The sequence below is a fragment of the Geotrypetes seraphini genome, chromosome 3, assembly GCF_902459505.1.
Source record: "Geotrypetes seraphini chromosome 3, aGeoSer1.1, whole genome shotgun sequence".
NCBI lineage: Eukaryota > Metazoa > Chordata > Amphibia > Gymnophiona > Dermophiidae > Geotrypetes > Geotrypetes seraphini.
The window spans coordinates 383647869-383673118 of record NC_047086.1 but is presented as its reverse complement, the minus strand read 5'-3'; the positions used below and the strand labels follow the sequence as shown (position 1 = coordinate 383673118).

The window sequence follows — 25250 nt, the reverse complement described above, 5'->3', positions numbered from 1 at the left end:
ATCTATACTACATACTTAAGATTCATGTTCTCCTTTTATCTATTTCTTATGTAATAAGTTGCACCCTCACTGCTTGCATTCTGTAATTCGCTTCATTCTGCAATTCGCCTCATTGTCCAGCTCTATTCTAAAATTCGCAGATTGTCCAGCTTTATTCCTTGCATACAAGAGATCTATACTACATACTTAAGATTCATGTTCTCCTTTTATCTATTTCTTATGTAATAAGTTGCACCCTCACTGCTTGCATTCTGTAATTCGCTTCATTCTGCAATTCGCCTCATTGTCCAGCTCTATTCTAAAATTCGCAGATTGTCCAGCTTTATTCCTTGCATACAAAAGATCTATACTACATACTTAAGATTCATGTTCTCCTTTTATCTATTTCTTATGTAATAAGTTGCACCCTCACTGCTTGCATTCTGTAATTCGCTTCATTCTGCAATTCGCCTCATTGTCCAGCTCTATTCTAAAATTCGCAGATTGTCCAGCTTTATTCCTTGCATACAAGAGATCTATACTACATACTTAAGATTCATGTTCTCCTTTTATCTATTTCTTATGTAATAAGTTGCACCCTCACTGCTTGCATTCTGTAATTCGCTTCATTCTGCAATTCGCCTCATTGTCCAGCTCTATTCTAAAATTCGCAGATTGTCCAGCTTTATTCCTTGCATACAAGAGATCTATACTACATACTTAAGATTCATGTTCTCCTTTTATCTATTTCTTATGTAATAAGTTGCACCCTCACTGCTTGCATTCTGTAATTCGCTTCATTCTGCAATTCGCCTCATTGTCCAGCTCTATTCTAAAATTCGCAGATTGTCCAGCTTTATTCCTTGCATACAAGAGATCTATACTACATACTTAAGATTCATGTTCTCCTTTTATCTATTTCTTATGTAATAAGTTGCACCCTCACTGCTTGCATTCTGTAATTCGCTTCATTCTGCAATTCGCCTCATTGTCCAGCTCTATTCTAAAATTCGCAGATTGTCCAGCTTTATTCCTTGCATACAAGAGATCTATACTACATACTTAAGATTCATGTTCTCCTTTTATCTATTTCTTATGTAATAAGTTGCACCCTCACTGCTTGCATTCTGTAATTCGCTTCATTCTGCAATTCGCCTCATTGTCCAGCTCTATTCTAAAATTCGCAGATTGTCCAGCTTTATTCCTTGCATACAAGAGATCTATACTACATACTTAAGATTCATGTTCTCCTTTTATCTATTTCTTATGTAATAAGTTGCACCCTCACTGCTTGCATTCTGTAATTCGCTTCATTCTGCAATTCGCCTCATTGTCCAGCTCTATTCTAAAATTCGCAGATTGTCCAGCTTTATTCCTTGCATACAAGAGATCTATACTACATACTTAAGATTCATGTTCTCCTTTTATCTATTTCTTATGTAATAAGTTGCACCCTCACTGCTTGCATTCTGTAATTCGCTTCATTCTGCAATTCGCCTCATTGTCCAGCTCTATTCTAAAATTCGCAGATTGTCCAGCTTTATTCCTTGCATACAAAAGATCTATACTACATACTTAAGATTCATGTTCTCCTTTTATCTATTTCTTATGTAATAAGTTGCACCCTCACTGCTTGCATTCTGTAATTCGCTTCATTCTGCAATTCGCCTCATTGTCCAGCTCTATTCTAAAATTCGCAGATTGTCCAGCTTTATTCCTTGCATACAAGAGATCTATACTACATACTTAAGATTCATGTTCTCCTTTTATCTATTTCTTATGTAATAAGTTGCACCCTCACTGCTTGCATTCTGTAATTCGCTTCATTCTGCAATTCGCCTCATTGTCCAGCTCTATTCTAAAATTCGCAGATTGTCCAGCTTTATTCCTTGCATACAAGAGATCTATACTACATACTTAAGATTCATGTTCTCCTTTTATCTATTTCTTATGTAATAAGTTGCACCCTCACTGCTTGCATTCTGTAATTCGCTTCATTCTGCAATTCGCCTCATTGTCCAGCTCTATTCTAAAATTCGCAGATTGTCCAGCTTTATTCCTTGCATACAAGAGATCTATACTACATACTTAAGATTCATGTTCTCCTTTTATCTATTTCTTATGTAATAAGTTGCACCCTCACTGCTTGCATTCTGTAATTCGCTTCATTCTGCAATTCGCCTCATTGTCCAGCTCTATTCTAAAATTCGCAGATTGTCCAGCTTTATTCCTTGCATACAAGAGATCTATACTACATACTTAAGATTCATGTTCTCCTTTTATCTATTTCTTATGTAATAAATTGCACCCTCACTTCTTGCATTCTGTAATTCGCTGATTGTCCAGCCTTCTTCGATGTGAACCGCCTAGAAGTCATTCGACTGTGGCGGTATAGAAGAATAAAGTTATTATTATTATTAGATTTCAATTAATGCTGATTAAAAAGCTTAATTGGGCTTGTTGATCAAGTTAGATAGGCGCCTATCTAGTTGGGCCCCTCCAAAATAGGAGCCTAACATTAGGCACAGGTTACAGAATTTGGGCCATAATGCCTGGTCCGAACTGACGTTAGGTTTTCAGCATTAAGGGCAGCTTCATTTTGTGCGCTGTTCTCTGAGCGTTGAGCGGGAATAGGAAAGGACCTCATTAACATCCATTTGACTACGTTTGGCATGCACCCGTCTCTTGCACTACAGTCCTCCGAGTATTCCGCACTCACTAATGGCACTGATCGCCTCTAGTGCTGGAGTAAGGGTTTGAGCATCTCCCTTTTACTGCATAATGTTGTGGTCATCTTTATTTGATATACCTAGACTTACTATTTTTCGGGCCGTAAAAATCCAGACACATGGCCCCGTCCAGTTCTGCCTTCGGCTCCTCCCTGTTGTACCCCAGCACCGTCCAGTTCCGCCTCCAGCCCCCCCCCCCCCAAACATGATTTAATGAACTCTTCGTCGGTGAACGGTTTTCTTTCCTTGGTTCCTAAATGAGATACTCGTAAACTTACTTTAGTTGCAGCCTCGTTTTCATTTTCGGGAAGAAATTGCGTCGCGATGAAATACTGGATAAGGGTACGCGCCGGTCATAAAACGAGAGCACTAAACGATACAGAGAACTATTACGGATTCACGACAGAGCAGCACGAGCAGGATCGCAACGCACGTAGTACTATAAACGCTGCCAAGTTGTAACTGCGACCGCGTGGCGTCGCAGCCGAGGCCACCAAGAGCGAGAGAATGAGAAGCTACAGGAGCGCCACCTGCGGTCTTTCTTGCAACTCCGCAGTTTCTTCGGCGCGCACCTCCGTCTTGCGCTCAGTTGAAGAGTTAAGTGACTTCATTTATACAAATCACCCCCTCTTAGGACAAAAAAAAAAAAAAAAGCAGCTCTGTGTTAGAGATCTACTTAATGTCATGCCAGCTTCACTTGCAGACCTTCCAGGGAGCTCAATGGCTCTGAGGCATGACGTTAGCTGGATAGTCCCAGATCGTCTCTCCCAGGGAAGGGAAGCCAGGCCAGGTCCGTTTAGGCTGGCATATAACTTAGGAAGGAAATCCGTGTTTACTGTTTTCTCTATTCTCCAAAGTATAACTAAAACATCGTCTAACCACAAGCCCTTATCAGGAGTTGTAAATGTTCCGTCAAAGCACCGATGAAAGAGTCTACAAAGCTTAAAGAGGTAAATGGTCTGATATTCAGGCGACTTTTGTGTACGCAAAAATAAGAGTTAATCCACTTTGATCTCCTAGACAAGCGGTAAATAAACAGATAAACCCAGCAAAGGGCCTTATTCCTAACTTGACCATTTATTTTTTTCCTCAGAACGGTACATCTATTAATTTTTAGGTAATAACATTGTAGATATCTGTCTTTCTTGCTTTCTCTCTCCCTGCCCCCCCCCCTTTCTGTCTTTCTTTCTCTCTCCCTGCCCCCCCCCCACCGCAGCCGATTTCTCCAAGTCACCGCCGCCGATTTCTTCCTGCTTCCCCGACGCCGACACAGCAACAGGTCAGGTGCATGCAGTGACTTTACAAGCAGCGGGCCCACATGCCTTCCCCCCACCCTCATGTCAATTCTGACGTCGGAGAGGAAGTTCCGGGCCAGCCAATCGCTGCCTGGCCTGGAATTTCCTCTACAACATCAGAATTGATGCCGGGGGTGGGGTGGGTGGAGGGGGGAGGGAGAAATGCTTGTAGGCCCGGCGCTTGTAAAGTCGCATCCCGTTGTCCCCAAGCACAGCGCCTTTTTTTGAAATTTTTACAGTGAGTTGCTCTCTTTCTAAAAATGGGACAACGGGATAGGCTATCTAAGAACGGGATGGTCCCATTCAGAACGGGATACATGATTATGTTACTTATCCCCAGACACAGAATGGAGAAAATGGATAGTCAACTCAAGCTGTAACTTGGAAAGTGGATTTTCAGCTACCTGAATGTCAGCAGCCACTTTTATAACATGGGTACTTATGTCTGCAGAGAGGTTATTTTATCTTTTTTTTTTTTTTTTTATGTACAGTTTGCTTTTCCAAACAATGCTGAAAGAATTTAGGTAAAATCAGCTCTTTCCTTACAAAATAGCAAGGGGGATACTCCAAAAAGATCTGCGGTGGAATGAACTGTGCTGCGAATCCAGCGCGGCATGCAAATTAACGCCCCCTCAAAATCACGGCAGTAATTTGCTGTTCATTACTCTGCACTAACCCCCCCCCTTTAACTAAACCGCGATAGCATTTTTTAGCGCAGGGAGCCGTGCTGAATGCTCCGCGCTGCTCCCGATGCTCATGGAGCTCCTATGAGCGCTGGGAGCAGCGCTGCTCCCTGCGCTAATAATTGCTATCGCGGTTTAGTAAAAAAAATAGAGGGGGGTGTAACTTTCCTGTCAGTGCCTGTGTGCTGACTGACTCGGGCATTGAAAGGAAAATCCAAACAAAAAGAAGCATGCTACTGCCCCTTTACCACAATCCTTCCCCTTGCCTCCTACCATGAAACCTAAAATATTCCCTGTTGTCTGGTGGACACTTCCCAGCCCCCACCTCTCAAAAAAAACAAACAGCCTGGTGGCCCAGCAGATCCATCCACCCAATCAGACCTGGCCCAAGCTGCCACTGGCTCCGGTGGTCTAGTGCAGAGGTCGGCAAATCTGGCCCGACACCTCTTTTTGTATGGCCCGCAAGCTAAGAATGGATTTTACAATTTCAAATTCTTTCAAATTTCAAAGTACGCGCTATAACGGCGCGATCTGTATTAAGTAAAGTGGGGGGGGGGTTCCCCCCACACCCCCTGTCGTAGCCCCTAAAAACAGTCTTTTTCTTCATGCAAAATTAAGATTGTGAGCCCCCTAGGAATAAGGAACTACCTCGCCTACCTAAATGTAAATCAGCTTGAGCTGCTGCTGAAATAAAATCCAAATAGAACCTACCGGTAGATCTGCTTTCTGAGATCTGCCAGGTCCTTACAATGTATGCTGCATTCATGGACTTTGATCTAGCTCAGCACGGGTTTTCTTATTTCCTTATGGCAGGGGTTTTCAGAATTTTTCCCAAATGAATATGCATGAGTTCTATTTCATACAAATGAAAGCAGTCCATGTAAAGAGATCTCATGCCTATGAGGGGAGTGCTGAAAGGTTCTCAGCCAAAGTTTTGACATTCTCTTCTTGCATGGGCTGAGAACTTTTCAGCACCCCCTTGGTAGTCTGAAGAGTTTCAGTCTCTGGTAACCAGAGCTGAGATTGTGATGTCATAATGCCTCATTCAACCAATAAAGGCCAGCCTCATCAATGATGTCACAGTGGCTTGATTGTCCTATTACATATGAAGGGGGTGCTGAAAAGTTCTCAGCCCAACCAACCAACTTCCTAAATTCTGAGCGTTATTTTGCCGCTGAAGCTGAAAAGAGAGTTATCTTATTTCTTCAAGTGCCAATTTGCAGAAACAAAATTCTATGTTTTGACATTGTGTCAGACCATTTATTGAACCATATCCACATCATTCTCTTCTTGCTTGGGATGAGAAGAGTTTCAGTCTCTGGTAACCAGAGCTGAGATTGTGATGACATAATGCCTCATTCAACCAATAAAGGCCAACCTCATCAGTGACGTCACAGTGGCTTGATTGTCCTGGGAAAGGAGATTGACTTCTCTAAGCGTGATAGCTTGTCATTGCGCTAGATTTTTGTAACTGCATGCTGCGGTGATTTTACATTATCAGAAGAAACTATCAAGATAAGTGCTCCTTCTTCTTTTTTACAAAAGATAAAATTTTGAAAAATTAAAGAGTGATAAATTAAAAGTGAAAAAATTAAGTGAAAATAGTGAATTTGTAGCGGAGTTAGACGAGACCAAGGATGTATTTCTCTATGACAATATTAATATTGCCATAGATGGTTTCACAGGTATTTCCTGAGAAACACTGAGGTCTCTTCCGCAGTCACACATTGAAGAATAGAAGCACTTGATTTCTGATATCAGGAATTTATGAATATCATTCTGTGTGGTTTATTATCTTTGAAGATATTCAGCTTGTATAGCGAGAACAGTCCATTTATTGAACCATATCCACGTCATTCTCTTCTTGCTTGGGCTGAGAAGAGTTTCAGTCTCTGGTAACCAGAGCTGAGATTGTGATGTCATAATGCCTCATTCAACCAATAAAGGCCAACCTCATCAGTGATGTCACAGTGGCTTGATTGTCCTAACTTGGCTCACTTTTATTACATACGAAGGGGGTGCTGAAAAGTTCCCAGCCCAACCAACCAACTTACTAAATTCTGAGCGTTATGTTGCCCCTGTAGCTGAAAAAAGTGTTTTCTTATTTTGTTAAATGCCACTATGCAGAACCCTTGATTGAACCATGTCCATGTCATTCTCGTCTTGGTTGGGCTAAGAACTTTTCAGCACCGCCTCATACATATTATCACCATCCCGAAAATATGACTAGGTTATGGCTTTAGAGGGCAGAGGCTGTGCATCCCTGTCTTGTAATATGCCTGGTTTGTGATATAGATTTTTGGCAAAGGTTTGTACTGCTTCACAGTATGCCTGGCAGCAAAGTGAATTGTGCTGATATCAAAGTTTCAAGTTCAAGTTTATTAAAAATTTGATAAAACGCTAATCATAAATTCTAAGCATTTTACAGTAAAAAAATTTAAAATGGGGTCCAGTTAACAAACTATTAATGACATAACTTTACTCACATGAGACAATAGGATAATGGGGAGAAATACAATTTGTGAAGGTTTCACCAGAATATGGGTTTTTTATGTATGGTAAGTTGTAGAGGAAAATGTTCTAGTTCTGCTTTATACCCATTGTTGGGCAATTTCATTAGATACAAATTACATATCTGCAGAAATGGTGTTAAACAGGGTTTTTATTTTTTTTATATTTATACATTTTAACAATCACAACCAAGTGACAAAGGGCTCTTTTACTAAGAAGTGCAAGAGCCAGGTGAGGTTAAATGCTCTGACACTCATTGAATTCCTAAAAGCATCAGCGTCTGCATCGCTCTAGAAATCAAAATGTGGTAAAAGTGAGTCAAGTAAAGTTTCAAGTTTATTAAAATTTTGATATAAACGCAATATCAAATATTTTCAATGCGTATAACAATAAAAGTTTTTTTTTTGGGGGGGGACAAAATAAAACAATTTATACAGGTAAACATACAATGTACACAATTAATAAATGATACATAAGGAAAAAGGAGTGAACTACAAATTGTTAAAGGAAGTAAAAGAACGTTTAAGGAAAAACAACATCAGGAGGGTAATTGAAAATGTTTTACAAATAAAGCATGGTCTAAAAGTGAAAGGGAGAAGTTGTGACCTATATATAGATCTGGTTAGATATAAATATTTGAACCTGAGATTGTTGATAAAAGAGTTATCCTGTTTATGACTCAAATGCATCTTTGTATAGGTGGCTTTTTAATGTGCTTTTAAATTTTTTTAAAGAAGTTTCCCCACGCAAATAAATTGGCAGCTTGTTCCATAGCTAGGGTGCTATGATTGAAAAAGTTGTAGCTCTTCTGGTGCCTATTATTTTCAGAGACGGGATGGTCAGCAAATGCTGATCTATTGATCTTAAGGATCTGGCTGGGGAATATGGTATCAAATAACGATGTAAAAAATATTGGTGTGTTGGTTTGTTGAATTTTGAAGGTTAATAGTGCAGTTTTATAGATTATTCTATGTGAAATTGGTAGCCAGTGTGCTTTTTGTAACAGGGGAGTGACATGATCGTATTTTTTGGAGTTAGTAATAATTTTTATTGCAGTATTTTGTATAATTTGTAACCTTCTTATTTCTTTCTGAGATATGCCATGGTGCAGTAATCCAGCCTGGAAATAACCAAGGAATGAATCAGAACATTAAGAGCTTTTGGACAATCAAGCCATTGTGACATCACTGATGAGGTTGGCTCTTGGTGGAATGAGGCATTATGACATCACAATACCAGCTCTGGTTAATAGAGGCTGAAACTTTTCATACTATTTATTCAGTTTTCTATATTGTTCTCCCAAGTAGAGAATGACACTGGGGACAAATTTTTCTCCATTCCTATGGGAACTCATTTTCACGTCCCGGTGAGTTCTTTTTTTTGTCCCCGCCCCATTCCTGCAAGCTCCGTCCTCATCTACCCAAGCCTCAACCACTTTAAAATCATGTGTTTCAGGCTTCTGTGGTTAAGGCAGCGACAAAACTCGCAGGGACAGGATAGGGAAATTGAGTTTCTGCGGGGACGGAGACAAATTTGTCCCCGTGTCATTCTTTTATTTTTTTTTTTTACTTTATTTATGTTAACTTGAAACAGGATACAAACAGGGGACAACAGGCCCCACGTGAACACAACAGTTACATGACTCATCTCATGTAACATCCTTTATAATCTAGAACAGTGTTTTTCAACCTTTTTTGGGCAAAGGCACACTTGTTTCATGAAAAAAATCACGAGGCACACCACCATTAGAAAATGTTAAAAAATTTAACTCTCTGCCTATATTGACTATATATAAAGTAATTCTCTTGAATAGGAATCAAATAAACACAAAGAAAGTATTTTATAATTACTTTATTACGAAATAAAAATTATAAAAATTATAAAATACTTTATTCAGTGCGAAACCTGGGCCTGTTTGGCTGAACACAAAGCTGATATTCTGGCTGGAATCGAAGAAAGACACACACGTAGCTCTTCGTCAACAGCTCTCAGTCTCTCTCTGTATTTGGTTTTTATAGCATACAAAAATAGACAAATATACCCTCCATCCTTTTTATTAAACCACAATAGCAGTTTTTAGCGCAGGGAGCTGCGCTGAATGCCCAGCGCTGCTCTTGACGCTCATAGGCTCCCTGCGCTAAAAACCACTATTGCGGTTTAGTAAAAGGTGACCATATTGTAAAATATAGACAGCAGATATAAATTCAGAACTGTGCATAGTAAGTGAAGGGAAGTTTTCATCTCTGGGAATTTACCCAGTTAACTATTAAGTTATTTGGGCAAATTCCTTTGAAAACTGTGGTAATACTGCCTCCACTTTGCTAAATTTAAAATAAAATCATTTTTCCTACCTTGTCTGGTGATTTCTGGTTGCACTTTCTTCTTCTGACTGTGCATCCAATCTTTCTTCCCTTCTATCAGCCTGTATGCTTTCTCTCCTCCACACCTCATTCCCTCCCCCAACTTTTTCTTCCTCTCTCCCTGACCTTTCTTTCTTTTTTTTTCTTCTTTCCTTCTGTTTCCCTGCCTGCCCCCTTTCTTTCTTTCTCCCTGCCGTTCCCCAAGCCACTGCCACTGCCGCTGCCATCGGGGAACAGGACCCACCAATGGATAACAGGCCCCAAAGCCGACGCCGACGCATGCTCTCCCTGACGTCAATTCTGCAATTGGAGAGGAAGTTCCGCCCAGCCAGGCAGCGATTGGCTGGCCCGAACTTCCTCTCCGACTACAGAATTGACGTCGGGGAGAAGAAGACTTATCTGCTCGATAGATTAGATCGCCAAGACAAAGTGAGTCCTGGGTGATCGACTCACTTTGCCTTGGCGAGCTACTGGAGCCCCTGCCTTGGGCCCCCTGTCAGCTCCGGGCCCGGCGGCCCTGCGGCACACCAGGCAACATCTCGCGGCACACTAGTGTGCCGCGGAACAGCGGTTGAAAAACACTGATCTAGAATATATTGTAATTCTTATTCTCCACCAGTTGTAAATTGACTCAGTTGCTATGTAACATCTCCTGTGATATTGAATGTACTGTAATTCTTCACTATTACCTGTAATTAACACTTCTCCTGTAATGTAATTCTACGGGAAATGCCCAGATATCTTCCTTATTGTAATCCGTGGCTACGTTATATCTGCTGCGACATTGAATGTATTGTAACTCTTCACTGTTACTTGTAATCTACTCTTCTCCTGTAATGTAATTCTACTGGAAATGTCCAGATATCATCTTTATTGTAATCCGCCTAGAACCGCAAGGCACAGGCGGAATAGAAATCCCTAATGTAATGTAATGTAATGTAATGAAAAACAAAAAAACCATCAGCACAAATGGAGGGCAGATGAACAAAAGGCAAGAAACACCTGCAGCAAATTAAACACTTTTTCTGTTTCCACCCAAGACCCCCCCCCCCTCCCGAAGCTGCGGAGCGAGCAGTGTAGGAAGTAGCATTTACCTCGCCGGCCCGCATTAACATGCTTTTAGGCCACTTAGGGAAACCTAGGGAAAACTTGTACAGTAAAACAAAACCCAGCCCAGAGAAAAGAAAAAGGGTCAAAAAAAAGCTGCATAATTATTTAGAGAAGAGCTGGAAATGTTCAAGTCCAGAACTTTATAAAGAAACCCCAGTTCTACTCGGGAGACGAGATAATCTAAAAAATAAAAAAAAAATCATAAAAGTAACAAACGTCATCCTTCCGAGGCTCAATATAACTCAACCCCGCAATAATCCTTGGTTCTCCGACAAGAGGAAAGGAAAGCGCAATCTGCCGTTAGCGGATAAAAATGCAGATAGGTGAGAGGGATATTTAAAAATAGCAGACTTTGTTGACTGGTACTTTACACGACATATGCAAGGAAATGTCAACCTACTGTATAGGAAGCACCAACCTGCCAGAGCAAAAGAAATGGTCTCTCTGGAGACATCTGGGAAAACTCTAATTTTAAAGTTCAAGAACAAATTCCTGTGAATGCAGAAAAACAAAAACAAAAAAAAAACCCACACCACATTTTAAAAGCCATTCCTTATCAGAACTCAACTCCAACGTTACAATTCTAGTAGATGGATCAGCTGAGTAAGGGGAGATTTTACAAACCTGCGGTAAAAAGTGACCTTAGTATGTCCTTACATGAGTTGTTTCTCCTAAGTCCTTTTTTTTTTTTTTTTGGCATGGGTAAAAATTGCCAACGTTCTGCATTTTTTTCTATTAATGGCCGTGTGCTCATTTTCCCATTAGCGCATAAGCCCCTACTGTCACTGATTTTGTTGGTGTTGGGGGCTAATACGCTAACCATGCACTAATTGGTTAGTTGCTTAGCAATATATGATAATAATAACTTTATTCTTCTGTACCGCCGTAGTCAGGTGACTTCTAGGCGGTTCACAACTGAAGAGAGCTGGACAATCAGCGAATTACAAAATGCAAATAGTGAAAGCACGACATGTTATATAATAATAATAATAATAACTTTATTTTTGTATACCGCAATACCACAAAACAGTTCAGAACGGTTTACAGGTTAACCCTTTCAGAACCATAAGGATCGTAGGCCAATTTTTGTGATTTTGACGACATTTTTATGGTAAAAAGGGCTTGCAGATGCCAAAAAATTGATTTTTTTTTGTGAAATATCATTATTTTTTTTTTTTTTTTAATCACACTTCTGGCTTATGGACAGTGTGGCAAGTGAATCTTCTCGTCAATCTGGCAACGACGCTAATGAATGAATGTCGGAACCAGTTTGTTTACATAAAGGCAGTATCATATGGAATCCGTACATATCAAATTTAGAACTGTAGACTATCCCAATCAAAATTTATAGGATTTTAAATTTATGGGACAAATATGTCCCTTGGTCCTGAAAGGGTTAAGAGACTGTACATTTACAGCGAAGTTACAGCATATCAGAAAACAGTTCAGAGCAATTTATGCAATGAAGGTGCAGAGAATTAGTTAACAAGTGTATGGTATAAACCAGTGACAATTACAAAATGATCCAATAACTGTTGCAAGGGGGGTGCCAACCGGGGAAGAAGGGGAGGAAGGGTAGGGAGGGAGGTGAGGTTGGGATTATTAGTTTGGTAGGGAGGGCGGGGGTTAGAGGAATTTATCAAAGAGGTAGGATTTGAGAGATTTCCTGAAGGATTGATAAGTTGGGGCAAGAGAGATGAGGGTGGACAAGCAGTCATTCCATTTGCCAGAGATAGACAGAAGGAAAATATAAATGAATCTGTCAGTTTTAATTTTGTTCCGAAAGGCGCCGTAAGTCTCCATTGATGAAGTTACCTAACCAAGATGGTTGTTTGCTTGCTTGGAACACGAGAGACCTGTCCAAAAAGGACTTGTATTTACAACCGGTGATCCTTGGGTATGCAAATAAGTTACAGTTTCTGGTTGTCCGTGTGGGGCCGTATAGCATGAAGTGAGGTAGAAGATAGGAAGGAGCTAGTCCCCATGCCTGCTTACTGATTAGCGCGGAATATATCTACACTTCCCCCTCCTCATTCGCAGTTCCTGCACTCGTGGTTTCATATAATCGCGATTTTTTTCTGGGGAGGGGTAAATTTAAAAAACAGTCTTAATGTAAAAAAAATCCATCATTTTTTCCTCCCTGCCACCTTCCCGGCCTTACCTGGTGGTCTAGAGGGCTTTCGGGGCAGGAGCGATCTTCCTACGCTCCTGCCCCGTGCAGATCGCCATGAGGAAATGGCTGCTGGGAGTTCCCGTAGTCTCTCGAGACTACGTCGGGAACTCCCTACAGCCATTTCCTGATGGCGATCTGCACGGGGCAGGAGCGTAGGAAGATCGCTCCTGCCCCGAAAGCCCTCTAGACCACCAGGTAAGGCCGGGAAGGCGGCAGGGAGGTGGGGGTGGGTCAGAGCTGGATAATCGCGGTTTTTCGGCATTCGCGGTCCGGCTCTGCCCGTATCCCCCGCGAATGACGAGGGAGAAGTGTACTGTATTCTCTGCACCCCCAGACCCAAACCTAGGGCTAAAAAATAGAATCTCTTTTAAGATATGGATAGTGCATGCTGAGCTAATATTACCATAGGACGCCTAAGGGCATCCCGTGATAAGGCATTTTAAGCTGTGATAAGCACATTACACATTACACAAAGGACCCCTAAGCATCCAGCAGTTCTAAGATAGCAGAAACATCCAGCCATTGGCATAGTAAAGGGGGGGGGGGTCAGGGGACGGACCACCCTGGATGCCGTCTTGGTGGGGGCGCCAGCACCTCTACGCTCACCCACACCACGCTCGTGCCCTCCCTTCCCCATCCCCTCGTATCTCTTTAAATTCTTTGCCATTGGGAGCAACTGCTCTAGCCTGCAACTCGCACCAGCCTGGCTCCCCCCCCCCCTGAAATCACTTCCAGGTCGCAGGGCCAGGAAATGATGTCAGAGGGAAAGCCAGCGCGAGCTACGAACTGGAGAAGCTGACCGCACTGGCAAAGATTTCAAAAGGTACCGGGGTAGGGGGTGCAGAAGGAGCAGTAGGGAGGTGGAGAGGAGGGTGCAGGGGGTGCTTCCACCCTGGGTTCCTCCTACCCTCACTTCGCCACTGTGTGTGGCTGTGTGTGTATGTATGCTATTTGGGCCGGATTCTATAAACAGCGTTCCGATTGTAGGCAGCGGTAGGCATCCTACCGCTGTCTAGCCAGCTAATCGGGACGCACATTTTCTTTAAAAAAAAGCTCCTGAGGCAGGCCACCTACATTGGAGGCACCTCCAGGAGCCTAGGGAGGTCCGCAGGTCCGCCTAAGCTCGCCTAAGGCTAGGCATGGGCGTGGTTTGGCCTGCAAGTAGCCTTAGGCAGACCTAGGCGGCCGTACACGTCTCCCTAGGCCAGCAGGAGATGCATACAATGTAGTCCAGCAAAATTCTGGCTTACATTGTGAGTAGATGCGGCCGCTGAGCTTATCGTGGGAAGGGATCTTCCTGCCGCGATAAGTTTAGCGGCTGCCCGTCTCCCTCGAATGATTGCCGGCAGGAGGGATGCTCAATCCCTCCTGCCAGAACCCCCCCCCCCCACTCCCCCATAGATCACGGCAGGAGGGATGCCCCTCCCTGGTGCATCCCACAATACACCGGGAATGGGCAGGCCCGCCTCATTCAGACGGAGGTGGGCCTGCTGTCCGGACGGAAGGAAGATCTGTCTTTGAAAAAGGTTAGAGGGAGGTCCGGCGGGGTCGGGTGGGGTTAGGAGGGGTTATAGTTTGAGTTGGGGGTTCAGGGGCATGGCGTGCTTTACTGGAGGGTGGGTGGATTCCGGCAGGAATGATCATGCATCCATCCTGTCGCAATCTACGAGGGGCGGAGGGGGAGTTCCGGCAGGAGGAATTAGGCATCCCTCCTGCCGGCGATCGTTCGGGGGGGACGGGCGGCCACTAAACTTATCACAGCAGGGAGATCCCTTGTCGCGATAAGCTCAGCGGCCGCGCCTACTTCGACCCGATTCTCTAACCAGCGTCTGTAAGATGGATGTTGGTTAGAGAATCGGGTTTTTTTTAGGCGGGTTTAAGTGCAATTCTGTGTAGGATGCCCATTGGCTTCTGAGACCGGGCAACCTATACAGAATCCGGGCCTTTGTGCGTATGTGTGTTGGCTCTCTTTGTTTCTGTGACTCGGAGAGCAAATGAAGGAAGGGCAGCTGTGCAAAGTTCCAGGCGGTTTAAAGCAACGATTGAACCTAGGGGCGTTTGAGCATTTGCTTTATTTTTGTCCTTTGATACTCAAATTCTGGAAATCTATCTGTAGTCAAATTATTACGATATTGGAAGTTCCTTTATCACTATCATATGATTACAGTATTATTTGGAACGATATCGTTAACCATGAAACCTCTAAATGGAAATCAGAATAAATTGTTCCTCATCATGACAGGAGTGGCCATGCAGACGATACGGAAAAATTAGGATAACTTGAATTATAGTTTATGGTGGGAGTCCTTATGTCAAATTTATAAGTTTGAAAACATTTATTCTATACAGAGGGGACATTATACACTTCTCCCTCGGTATTCGCGGGGGGGATAGGAGCAAAGCCAGAGTGCGAATTGAGAAAAAACGCGAATATCTTGTCCGGCTCTAGCGGGCTTTCGGGGCAGGAGCGATCTTCCTACACTCCTGCCCCGTACAGATCGCCAATAGGAAATGACTGCCGTGAGTTCCCGTAGTCTCTCAAGACTACTGCGGGAGCTCACGGCAGCCATTTCCTATTGGCGATCTACACAGGGCAGGAGTGTAGGAAGATCGCTCCTGCCCCGAAAGCCCGCTAGACCACCAGGTAAGGCCAGGATGCCGGGAGGAAGGCTGGAGAGAGGTGGGAACGTGGTAAACTATGTGGGGGGGGGTTCCCCCCCAAAAAAAATCACAAATATATGAAACCGCGAGTGTGGAAACCATGAATGGGGAGGGGGCAGTGTAGGAAATTTGGGGCCCATTAACAAATTACTGCAAGTTATGATGTATTAATATTATTTCCTTTTGTTTTGTGAAAGAGTGTTATACACATCCAGGAGGGGAAGGGAGGGAGGGAGGGAGGAAGGTTGGGAGGTGGGATTTAATAACTGTATATTATTTGATTGGAACAGAGTGCAGTATGCTATATTACTTGTTTGTTCTTCTGTTTGCACTAAGTATTTGATGTAAAAATGAATAAAGAATTAAAGCAACAGTTGAATCTAGGAGGGCAGAGAAAAGGACCTGCATCGTCTTCAACTCGTTCAAAGTACTTCAGTAAAATTAATAACAGGAAAACAAGAAATGTGATCATGTTACCCCACTGTTAAAATCGGCACACTGGTTACCGATAAAACACCATTTGACATATAAAATTGTACTCTTGGTTTTCAAAACGCATTTCAATCGGTGGCGACCGTATTTGGATAACCATTTTAATACCTTATTCACCTACACGTACACTTTGCTCTTCACAACGAAACCTCTCAGGGCTCCTTTTACAAAGCCGCGCTAGCGGTTTTAACGCACACACCGGATTAGCGCGCGCTACAGCGCCTGTGGCAATTTAACGCACGCATTTCCACGCGTTAAGGCCCTAACGCGGCTTTGTAAAAGGAGCCCTTAGTGATTCCATCGATCAGGCAAATCGTACGAGGAGATCATTCTTTTGCAGTCAGTGGTCCTCCGCTTTGGAACGCTCTTCCAAATTACATTCGAATAGAAACTAATCACGTTTTAAAACATTCCTGTTTAAAGATGCATTTGGCTAACGGTCTACAACAGTGTTCTTCAACCACCGGTCCATGGACCAGTGCCGGTCCGCAGAAATTTCCTGCCGGTCCACAGGGCCAGCACGTGCATCGGGCCCAAAACAGTGTTCTTCAACCGCCGGTCCACAGTGCGATCGATGCGGCGTTATCTTCGAGCCAGCTCCCTCTTCCTAACTGATTCGGTGCACAAAGCCACGGGCAGTGGCTTCTACGGGCATCCTGCGCCTGAACCGGAAGCCTTCTCTCTGATGTTGCAATGTCAGAGGGAAGGCTTCCAGATGAGGCACGGGACGTGCAAAGTGCAATTAGTACTATTATGGGGGCGGGGTCTGGGGTAGAGATTGGGTAGAGATGGGCGGGGTCTGGCCTACGACTTAGCCCAGTGTTCTTCAACCGCCGGTCCACGGACCGATGCCGGTCCACAGAATAATTCTTTTATTTCTGCCGGTCCATAGGTGTAAAAAGGTTGAAAAACAATGGTCTACAAAATGAAATAAGGAGCCTAACGGAGATCAACCTGAAACAGGGAGCAAAAAATCAACTTATTATTCTTTATTTTCATGCCTGTACTATTGATATTGTAGTTCTACTTTCTTTTATATTATTTTAATTATTAGTTTTATATGTAAAACCACATAGATATTCTTCCATTGTGGTAGGGCTGTGGCTCAACTGGTAGAGCTGCTGCCTCTGCACCCAGAGGTTGTGAGATCGACGCCTGGCACAGCTACTTGTGACCTTCAGCAAGTCACTTAATCCTCCAGTACCCACCACTTTGAACTCCAAAGCCAACAAAAAAGGCCCCATTCCCTTTCCCTATATCAAATAAACTTGGAAAAGGAGAATGCGGCACTTGGAATTGCAATCTTGTTTTATGTAGTTGTTGATTTTTTTTTTTTTTTTAAGAATATTATCAGTTTGTATTAATTAGTTAATTTTTATTATTGATATTTGATTGTTATAGAATTTTTTTTAAAAAATTATTTTGGTCTTTTTTCTTCCTTTCCTTTTCTATTTTTGAATGGAGTTCTTTTCTAAATTGTTTTGAAATATAAATTGTAAACTGCTTGGATCCTTTTTTGGCTACTATGCGGTATACAGTGTTCCCCCGGTCGTTCACGGTCGGCGGTTCGCAATCCCAGTATTTTCTGACCGCGAACCGCTGACAAAGAGAGGGCAGTGGGAGAGGCAGGAGAGAGTAGCCGGAGCGCCGCGAGTGACACGCAGCTCCTGATTGGATAAGGCCCGACTTAGTGCAGGTAGAGGCGGTCGGAGCATACCGCGAGTGATTTCCTGCACTCGTGGTGCTCCGCCTGCTCTCCCGCTACCCTCTTCAGTCTCCCCCATGAAAAACAGTTTTCGCGGTTTTTCAAGATTCGCGGGGGTTCCTGGAACGGAACCCCCGCGAATATCGGGGGGAGTACTGTATAAAGTTTTTAATAAAGATAAACACTTCCTCCTCGTGCTGCATGGCCGTAAGGGAAGTGCAGCGTTCGCACAGAATTCCCTACCTGCGAATTCTGCAGAAGTAAATACCAGTGTGGCTGTTGTCCAAGCATTCGTCCTCCAAGGTTATTCTGAGGATTTCTAATGTATCATGTGACACGAGTCTTTGCCATACATTCTGGCAGTCCCAACGCTGACTCTTGAATCAGGCAGTTGAAGTGGTACGGATGCTTCCGCACACACCGCGAAGCTGCGCTTTATGCTTTCTCCCCTGTGCTTGCCCCAGACCCTCTTGAATAACATCTTGTAACTTTTCTTTTCCTCCAGTTTATGACGAAAAACCCAAATAAGCGATTAGGCTGCGTGGCGTCGCAGGGTTCCGAGGAAGCCATTAAGCAGCATCCGTTTTTCAAGGAAATCGACTGGGCTCTTCTGGAACAAAGGAAAATCAAGCCACCTTTCAAACCTCGGATTGTAAGTAAATCTTACCAGCTATATTTGCGTATACAATACCAGAATATTTGAAGCTGACTTTCACAAACAAGGTTTTTGTTTTTTGATATTTGAGTGGGAACACCTCCTTTCAGTGGCGTAGCGAGGGTAAGAGGCATCTGCGCTCTCCTCTCTGCTTTCCCCCGCTACTTCATGCCCCCAGCCCGCCTGCCACACTTGCGCCCTCCCTTCCCACCCCTATGCCACTAAATCGTGGCCTGCACAAGCAGCTTCTCTGGCCTGCTGCTCGCTCTAGTGTTCCTTCTGATGTCACTTCTGGGCCCTGCGGCCCAGAAATAATTTCAGAGGGAGCCAGACCGGTACGTGCAGCAGGCTAGATTAGTTGATCGTGCTAGTGAAGATTTTTAAAGAAGGTATGTGGGGGGGGGGGGCAGCGTAGGGAGAGCATGAACGTGGCATGGGGGGTGAGATCCCGGCGCCCCCACCAAGACGGCACCCAGGGTAGTCCACCCCCACCCCCTCCCTTACTATGCCACTGCCTCCTTTGTTTATTTCCCATTCAGTCTTTGGCACCTGGCAGGGTGGCGTGGCAAGATGGCGGTTGCGTGAGGAGCCGAGTGTGAAGCAGTAAAGACCTAACTGCTTCTGCTTTCCTCACTACGTATTTTCTGCCTGGTTTTTCTTCATGCCCCATACAAAGAGAAAGGGGGTGATCAGGGCCATTTCCTCGCCGGCCCTGGCGTCCACCCCGGTCCAGCAGACAATGGATCGCTTCTTTGTGGCCCTTCCAACAACTGCGCAGTCTGGAGTGGAGAGCCCGGCGGTGGGGCGGAGATGAGAGGGAGTCTTTCGCCCTTTCAGGAATGGAAACATCGTTATCTCCTCCGGGTTCTCTTAATCCTCCGTGTCCAGCGACCGCCGGGGCGCTGAGGCAGCGGATATGCGATCCCGGAAGTGGAGACACGGGGTCTCCTAGCGAGGGCACGACGTCCACGCCTACGGCTGCCTAAAATTGGGACGCACTTTGCAGAATCCGGGCCTGGATGTTTATTCATTTGTATTGCTAATCTCTGTGAACCGCATAGAACTTAATGGTATTTGCGGTATACAAGTGAGTTTTTATATCATGTTTATTTAGTGAAAAAGGTGTGAGCAAGCCCCCCCCCCCAATATAAACAAAGTTCTAGTCAACTAGAAGAATTACATTACATTACATTACAGATTTCTATTCCGCCATTACCTTTTGGTTCAAAGCGGATTACAAAAAGAGTTATGGAAGAAGGGTTACAACGTTAGATCAGAGAAGGTTTCCAAGAGAGGTAAAAGTAGGATCTGGGGTTAGGGAGGGGATGGTAAGAGGGGGGTTAAGCTTTATCATGGTATTAAGCTTTATTAAGGGATTTCTTGAAGAGTATAGTTTTTATTTCCTTTCTGAACATCTTGTAGTCTGGGGTTGTTGTCATTAGGTTGGAGACTTGGTTGTCTATCTTCGCTGCCTGAGTGGCCAGTAGTCCGTTGTATAGTTTTTTCCGTTTTACTTCTTTGATTGGGGGGTAAGTGAATGGGGGGGGTGTTTTTCTATGCCTGGTAGAGGTGGTTTGGATGAGGTGGTCGTTTAGGTAGGTTGGGCTGTCTCCATTTATAGTTTTAAATAGTATACAGTAGAATTTAAATTGTATTCTTTCCTGGATTGGAAGCCAATGAGAATTGATGAATGCCTCAGTAATGTGATCATGTTTTTTCAATGAATAGACGAGTCTCAGAGCTGTATTCTGAATTGTCTGTAGTTGTGCAGTAAAATGCACCTGAATAAATGGATTCTAACCTTGGCTCAAGACGCTGGCGAACTTTGTTAGGCTTTGTCACTGCTCACTGTCTGCCCCCCCTTAATAAAGACAATCGTGCTTAAATCATTTTCCCTACTCCAGGTGGCTTCTCAAAATTCAGAGCAGACAGGGAAGGGCCTTTAGAACACTGCCACTCATCCTTGCACAAACGTTTCAACGCCGGCCCCTTCTTTGCAAAGGAAAATGAACACTGATAGCTTCTCTTCAGTGTGATAACACTATCCAGCAAAGAAAGATCGGTTAGAATGCCAAACTAATAGCACAAGCTGAAGCGAAATGATGTCTTCTAGTAGCAAATAAAAGGAACTCAGGAACTGATTGGACTCTTGTGAAACTTTAAGACAAAGTTTTGCGGCTGTTTTATGTTCTTTGTCAACTATTCTCAGTCAGTGTGCATTTGATTACATTTCCAGAACATAGTAGCATAGTAGATGACGGCAGATAAAGACCCGAATGGTCCATCTATATCCATCTAGATATAAACAAAGGGGTTTAATGAATGCACAGTAGTGTTTGAAGTAGTCAAGTTGAAAAATAACAAAAATATTGAAAATCATGATTAAATTATATTAAATACACAAAATAGGGTGATTGAAATCTGGAACTGATAAGTCTCAGACTTTCATCAGTTTCTGAGTTCCTTTTTCCTTTTACTGTATTTCTTACTAGAAGCCATCGTTTCACTTTAGCTTCTCTTCAGCACCACATAAATAACGCCGTCGATCTGAAGAAACGGGCACAGCCTGCTCCCTCCTGTCGACCTTAATTCCAGCTCCCGGGAAGGGTGTTGAACTCGGTAGTGAGAATGGAATCTAAGAAGCTTCTCTCTCTTGCTTCACTGTGCAATCCTTTCTTTTCACTTTCGGGTCTATTCATCCGTCCCATCACATGGTAGATGTCAGGAGAGAGCAAGCAACCAACCGTTCTTCAGCTTGTGAATTTCTTCTGTGTGAGGGATAAGGACTGTGGGCCTGATATTATAACAGGACACCCAGATGTGAAGTCCAAAAACGGCACTTACAAGTCTATTGATGCCTGTGTTCCTTTATAAAAGCAGACAATACCAGTAACACACAAATGCTGACTTACACATTTACATCTGCGCCAGAGTTGGTGGAGATCTGTGCATATTTTATAAAAGGCCTGAACATGTCACAGCTATAACCCCAGGGATGCTTATATGCTATGCATGTGTAAGTGTATGCCATCCTACACTCGTATACTGCCATGTGGTTTTATAAAAAAGCTGTTTCCACATGTAATACGTACTCTACATGTGGAAAAACCTTTGATTCCAGTTTTATATTATACGCAGCACTAAGAAAATATGAATCGGGGAAATGGTCTTCAGATTTGAGATCCACAGTGCCAAGGGTTCAATGTTCTAAGGGTCAAATTTAAAGTGTGTACAGCCTCCATTCATCTCCATCTGGACCCTTATTGGCATCTCTTTAGGGATGCTAGTGGTTTTTATTTTTTGCTAGAAGGGCTGTGGCTCACTGGGTCTTTTCATATGAAAAATTTGTTAACACTAGTCGTTTTTAGTAAAGTAAGAACTGTTTAACACCTGTGCTTTTTTTTTTGTATATTAACTATTCGGTTTTATTTATTTATATATTTATGTATAATTTTCATGTTTATTCATTAATAGATTTTGGGTTCTTCTATACATGCTGTAATTGTTTATTTATTTGTTATTATTGATTTTTTTTTTTTATACAATTTTTTATGTCTTTTAAGATTGTTTTGACTCCTGATACAGGCACCTTTGCCGAAACACACCATGTAGAATCTTCCTTATATTTCCTTATCTATATACCGTATTTGCCGGCGTATAAGACGACTTTTCAGTACCTTAAAATCCTCCCCAAAGTCGGGGGTCGTCTTATACGCCGGGTACTGTTTAGAGAGCTGCACGGGGACGCCCCTAGGGTCGCGGGGATCCCATGGGGACGCCCCCTAGGGTCACGGGGATCCCATGGGGACGCCTCCGAGGGTCGCGGGGCTCCTGCGGGGCTGGATGCTCAGTCTTCTGGATGTACGCGGCTCTTCTTCTCCCTACCTTCTCTGCTTGCAGCACAGAGCCGAACGGAAGTCTTCCCGACGTCAGCGCTGACGTCGGAGGGGAGGGAGGGCTTAAACAAAGCTTAAACAAAGCCCTCCCTCCCTCCGACGTCAGCGCTGACGTCGGGAAGACTTCCGTTCGGCTCTGTGCTGCAGGCAGGGCAGAGAAGGAGAATAGCCTCGCGGTTCGAGTGGCTACCAAGGGAGAGGGGCGGCCGCCCCGCCCCGGTTGCAGCACAGCCGGCCAGGTTCCCTTACTTTTGTGGCACTTCCCCGACCGACCGATAACAGCCCGGGTCCGACAATCCTCCCTACCCTGTAGCCGCGAATCTAAATTACCTTCTTACAGCAGCTGTAAGAAGGTAATTTAGATTCGCGGTTAAGGGCAGGGAGGTTTGTCGGACCGGGGCTGTTGTCGGTCGGTCGGGGAAGTGCCACAAAATTAAGGGGACCTGGCCAGCTGTGCTGCACCCGGGGCGGTAGAGAAGGTGTGCGGAAGAAGGGGTAGTCTTATACGGCGAGTATATAACAAAACTCTATATTTTAACTAAAAGTTGGGGGGTCGTCTTATACGCCCAGTCGTCTTATACGCCGGCAAATACGGTATATAAAATCGGAGGTATGTATGTGTGTGTGTGTGTGTGTATGTGCCGCGATCACGCAAAAACGGCTTGACTGATTTGAACGAAACTTGGTATGCAGATCCCTCACTACCTGGGATGATATGTTCTGGGGATCTCGCGGCCCACCTGCACACGTGGGCGGAGCTACAAACAGAAAATCAGATTTCACCCATTCATGTCAAAGGAAAAAATGTAAAAAGCTGCCAACGCAAAAACGGCTTGCCCGATTTGAACGAAACTTGCTATGCTGATCCCTCACTACCTGAGGTGATATGTTCTGTGGGTCTCGCTGCCCACCTGCATACGTGGGCGGAGCTACAAACAGAAAATCTGATTTCACCCATTCAAGTCAATGGAAAAAATGTAAAAAGCTGTGGGACCGATTTGAACGAAACTTGGTATGCAGATCCCTCACTACCTGGGGTGATATGTTCTGGGGGTCTCGCGGCCCACCTGCACACGTGGGCGGAGCTACAAACAGAAAATCATATTTCACCCATTCAAGACAATGGAAAAAATGTAAAAAGCTGTGGGACCGATTTGAACGCAAATTGGTATGCAGATCCCTCACTACCTGGGGTGATATGTTCTAAGGGTCTCGCGGCCCACCTGCACACATGGGCGGAGCTACAAACAGAAAATCTGATTTCACCCATTCAAGTCAATGGTAAAAATGTAAAAAGCTGTGGGACCGATTTGAACGAAACTTGGTATGCAGATCCCTCACTACCTGGGGTGATATGTTCTGGGGGTCTCGCGGCCCACCTGCACACGTGGGCGGAGCTACAAACAGAAAATCTGATTTCACCCATTCAAGTCAATGGGAAAAATGTAAAAAGCTGTGGGACCGATTTGAACGAAACTTGATATGCAGATCCCTTACTACCTGGGGTGATATGTTCTGGGGATCTCACTGCCCACCTGCACATGTGGGCGGAGCTACAAACAGAAAATCAGATTTCATCCATTCATGTCAATGGAAAAAATGTAAAGAGCTGCCATTCTCACAGTAATTCAAAAATGGCTTGACCGCTTTGACCGAAACTTGGTATGCAGATCCCTCACTACCTGGGGTGATATGTTCTGGGGGTCTCGCGGCCCACCTGCACACATGGGCGGAGCTACAAACAGAAAATCAGATTTCACCCATTCATGTCAATGGAAAAAATGTAAAAAGCTGCCATTCTCACAGTAATTCCAACTACCTGGGGTGATATGTTCTGGGGGTCTCGCGGCTCACCTGCACACGTGGGCGGAGCTACAAACAGAACATCAGATTTCACCCATTCATGTCAATGGAAAAAAAGTAAAACGCTGCCATTCTCACAGTAATTCAAAACGGCTTGACCGATTTGAACGAATCTTGGTATGCAGATCCCTCACTACCTGGGGTGATATGTTCTGGGGGTCTCGCGGCCCACCTGCACACATGGGCGGAGCTACAAACAGAAAATCAGATTTCACCCATTCATGTCAATGGAAAAAATGTAAAAAGCTGCCATTTTCACAGTAATTCCAACTACCTGGGGTGATATCTCCTGGGGGTCTCGCAGCCCACCTGCACACGTGGGCGGAGCTACAAACAGAACATCAGATTTCACCCATTCATGTCAATGGAAAAAATGTAAACAGCTGCCATTCTCACAGTAAATCTAAAACGGCTTGACCGATTTGAACGAAACTTGGTATGCAGATCCCTCACTAACTGGGGTGCTATGTTCTGGGGGTCTCTTCACCCAAGAATTTATATGTTCTTGCTCCTGGAGGTGAAACTAAAAATGTTGTTTATAATCAAGTTTTGTGTTAGTTGTATTGTATTCATTTTGTCAAATATTTCACATTATAATTTGAATATTGTACTTTTTATAAAGCTGTAAAAAAATAATTTCATTCACCACTAAAAAGTATCTTTATTTGAATCCATTTACAGTGTTATTGCTATAATTAAATACCCGTGCAACGCCGGGGCATCAGCTAGTTTAGAATAAAGATTCACTATTTGTTTTAATCTGCTCTAGACCAGTGTGGTTCCTTTTCCACTATGTTGACTGTATTTGGGACACCTCTCTCCCTTTAGACTCCATCTTCTGTATAAAGAATATTTTGGGCTCAATGCTGGCGCTAAAACCGCTATCGCAGCTTTGTAAAAGGAGCCCTATATGAATCATGAAGGGAAAATAAAGAAGGAAGGGAAAAGGAGGAGGAAACTAAAAAAAAAAAAAGATCGAAAAGGGGGAAAGCAGAAAGAGAAGAAAAAGGAAAGGAGGTTCCTCAGAGGCCAAAGAGAGGAGAGAGAAAACAAGAAATCCATATTTCTGTTTTCCATTTTCCACATGGACGTTCTCTCACTAAAGTCTGCTACAGAGTTTCATAATGCGCAAATTGTT

The 25250-nt window shown here is 43.7% G+C and overlaps 1 protein-coding gene across 1 annotated transcript in view; it reads left to right on the top strand.

Annotated features, from left to right (window-relative positions):
• Positions 1-25250, top strand: part of PRKCE (protein kinase C epsilon) — a 736834-nt gene that overhangs the window by 672931 nt on the left and 38653 nt on the right. Inside the window, exon 14 of the mRNA XM_033935756.1 lies at positions 18204-18350. Within this exon, the coding sequence (XP_033791647.1) occupies positions 18204-18350 (147 nt within the window). The remainder of the gene's footprint in view (positions 1-18203; positions 18351-25250) is intronic.